The sequence below is a fragment of the Mizuhopecten yessoensis genome, unplaced genomic scaffold (genome assembly GCF_002113885.1).
Source record: "Mizuhopecten yessoensis strain PY_sf001 unplaced genomic scaffold, ASM211388v2 scaffold5929, whole genome shotgun sequence".
Lineage (NCBI taxonomy): Eukaryota > Metazoa > Mollusca > Bivalvia > Pectinida > Pectinidae > Mizuhopecten > Mizuhopecten yessoensis.
Genome location: NW_018406294.1, coordinates 30,785 through 34,360, shown reverse-complemented (window position 1 = coordinate 34,360; position 3,576 = coordinate 30,785). Strand labels below are relative to the sequence as shown.

At 36.4% G+C, this 3,576-nt stretch overlaps 1 protein-coding gene across 1 annotated transcript; it reads left to right on the top strand.

The window, feature by feature from the left end:
* The first annotated feature begins 248 nt into the window (after positions 1 to 248).
* Positions 249 to 2,655, top strand: LOC110451319 (toll-like receptor 8). Its single transcript, XM_021499250.1, has one exon. It carries the CDS (start codon positions 333 to 335, stop codon positions 2,115 to 2,117), a length of 1,785 nt encoding a protein of 594 aa, XP_021354925.1. The 5' UTR covers positions 249 to 332; the 3' UTR covers positions 2,118 to 2,655.
* The last annotated feature ends 921 nt before the right edge of the window (positions 2,656 to 3,576 follow it).

Genomic DNA, 3,576 nt, shown 5'->3' with positions numbered 1-3,576 from the left:
ACCTCGATTTATCCAACAACCTTCTCGAAAATTCATCGTTTGATGTGTTTGCTTTTCAACCTTTAATACGTTTGACACACCTGGATCTACGACAAAATAGGTTGCATTTAAAGGAAACCTACCCCGAGCATGCAATAGCGTATTTGTCACAGGTTGAAACTCTAAAAATAGATGTTTTCGAAGGATTTCGTTTCGGAATTGGGTTTTTGAATTTAACCAAGTTGAAACAAATAAATTTTGCTGTGGTTTTACAGGAAAGAATATCGGTTCTAAATTCGACATTCCTTGGACTTGAACGGACAGTAATATCTCATTTGGTTTTACATTTCTCAATGAAAAAGTTCGAAATAAACGCATTGGCACCATTTCACAATTTGGTATCACTTAAATTTCATTCGGGGCGAACAATGAACATTCGGGATGTCCAGAAAACACTTTATGGATTACAAAAGAGAAAAATGGAATATCTAGAACTAACAGATAACTACTTTCGATCTGTCAGTAGTATATTTTTGATGAAATCTGACTTCGTTTATCTACGCACAATCTGTGTTCGAAAAATTGATCTTAGTATGAATAATATAGAGGGAATAGAAATGGACGCTATATTGTCATGGCCTAATAGGAAATGCCTGGAAATATTAGACATATCCTCAAATAATTTCCTGTCCATACACATATTTTACCTTCTTGTGTTGTTTCCATCCTTAACTCATTTATATGCTTCAGATCAAAGTTCAATAAAATTTAGGAAACGTTCATCAGCGTCTATGGAGCAAACGTTGTTTCTACCACATTCTCTTATATATCTAAATTTTTCTCGTAACCCCATTGGTGGATCGCTTGTAAATTTAACACTTCATGAAAGTAACAATCTCAAAGTCCTGGATGTGAGTTACCCGCTTAGGCATCTGTCATGTTCTTATGGACGTTTAAAAGGTTTGGTCAATCTAACAGAATTCTACATGTCAGGATTTGAGTGTTCACATCCTAACCCGGAAATGTTTTCCGATATGCCCAACCTCTTAACATTAGAAGCAAAGCAATGTAACCTCGGACATGTGCTTGCCAAAGATAACAATTTATTATTCAAAGGAAGGTACAAACTCACCTTCCTGGATCTCTCCGCCAATAACATATATTTATTGAGCCCCATAATATTTGCAGATCAGCAATATTCACTGAAAACGTTAATTTTTGCTTCAAATCAATTGATTAGCCTTCATACGCACATCCTAATGGAGCTCCATGCACTAGAAACTTTGGATGTTAGTCATAATCGCATACTAACGTTGACAAAATCAGACATTGCACTTCTGGATACACATCAAACTAAATCTCCCGCATTCAAAGTTAATCTGTTTGGAAACCCGTTGGTGTGCAGCTGTGAAGTATTGGACTTCCTTGATTGGGTTGGCACAACAAACATGTTATATAACAGAGACAATCTTTTATGCAGTACACCAGATGGCAGTCAGATAAAGGTGATGACATTCCTTCAAACATTTGGTCAATTTAAGGAAAGGTGTGCTTCTCAATTCTGGTTAATCATATCTATGATAATGATCATCGTTTTCGTTTTTACGGCTTTTCTATCCAGAGTGGTTTGGAAACACAGTGTGAAATTGAGGGTATGGTGTAGACAGCCTTTGGAATATGAAGTGTTCCCATTCGATGTCTTTATAATCTACTGCAACGAGGATGCAAGATGGGTTACTAGAACACTTGTTCCTTGGCTGGAGCAGGAAGATGTTGAATACTGCATCGATGACAAAAGTTTCGAACTAGGGTTACACATTTGGGACAACATTATGAACGCTATCGATAACTCACGCAAGTCTATTTTTGTTGTAAGCTGCAAGTATTTTAAGCGGGAATGGCAAACTTTCGCAATGCAACTAGCCAGTGCGTATTCTTTTCGAGACGGACGAGAAAATATGAATGTCATTATTCTAATGAATGATATGAGACGAAGTGAATTTCCGAAGCTTATTCGTAAAAACTGGGATAAAATACGTCCTATTATATGGCCTGACGAAAACTGTTCTGATAAAAATAAGCTCATTAAAGCTAAAAAGGCATTTTGGAGAACATTGTTGGGACGAATTAAAAATTGAAACAGAATTTTGGGTAAAAAATCCGATACTACAGTGTGATTAACAATAAATATAATAACCATGAAACGTTACTGATGTCGTAAATTCATTATTGGATTAAGTATTTAAGTAGAAAGAAAAAAAATGTATGTTAGAATAGCTGAAATCATAATGGATTTTCATTATCAGACAATTGTGATTATTGTGATGACTTATATATATGATATATACAGTGTGTTTGGTATATCTAGTGATCTTGTGTATATTTTGTACTATATTGCTTATTAAGTATGTATAATTTCTTTATAATTCTGCATAAAGTTTACATTGTTTCGAACTGTAAAGTGTGCACTTAAAAATATTTTATATACTTTTTGTATTGTGCATATTGAGTTTAATATCTTATTATATAAATGATGTGATCGTTTTGAAGAAATAAAGGAATTAATAGTCAAATCTGATTTTAAATTTAAAATTTAAGTGTAACGCTAGGTTGTGTTCAGAGTTAAAGTCAAAATATTAAGAATTACCTATAAAACTTTGCGGTTTTGTAAGATTTCTCAGCAATCCTATTAAAATATATTGAACTTTAACTCAGACAAGAAAACAGTTTAATGTTAGGAAACATAAAGTACAACAAGTAACAACCCACAAATCACTTGTTTTTTAGTTTAATAACAGTATCGCTCACCTGGATATCTAAGCAATCATGGCAAAATATTCTCCAAATGAGCTCCAAGGGAATATGCCAGACCCCAAGGCTTATCCTTGTAGCATATCTGTATTTGATTTGTTATGCCCAGCAATTTTATGTATGGTTATGGGGTGGGGATCTCAACTGTTTCCAAGCTGTGACTCAGAAACTAGGTCCCTAGGGTTGTGGCCAGACCCCAGGATCAATTATAATATCATGACTGCATTTGTCTCCTATTGCCCAGCATTTGTATATAAAGTTTTGGGTTGGGTTTCTCAACCGTTTCAACGTTATGGCCCAGGGGTTAAGTCTCCAAGGGTGGGGCAAGATCCTAGGGCCATCCTGGAAGCAAATGTGCATTTCTCTCTGTATACTCAGCAATTGTATATATGGTTATATGGTGGGGATCTCAACCATTTCCGAGCATTTTTTTATTTTTGGGACCACCCTTAGCCCGGGGGGTGGGGGGTGCAGCCCAACCAATTGTACAGTTTTGAATCCCTGCCTCCCATGAATGCTTCCGACCAAGTACGATCAATATCCATGGTATAGTTCTACGGAAGAAGTCGTTTATAGCAATAGAGCAAAATTGCCACCTTTTGGCCCAGCCCTCAGCCCCACCATTTGTATAATTTTGAATCCCCACCACCTAGGGATGCTTCCAGTCAAATATAGTTGATCACTATCTCTTAGTTCCAGAGAAGAAGTCGCTTAGAGTAATATAGCTAAATACCCCTGTTTGGCCCCGCCACTCAACCGCCACGGGGGTCAGCCACGCCAATTGTA

Excerpts from the sequence above, each read along its gene's own strand:
- LOC110451319 (XM_021499250.1), top strand. The coding sequence starts at position 333 with ATGAAAAAGTTCGAAATAAACGCATTGGCACCATTTCACAATTTGGTA.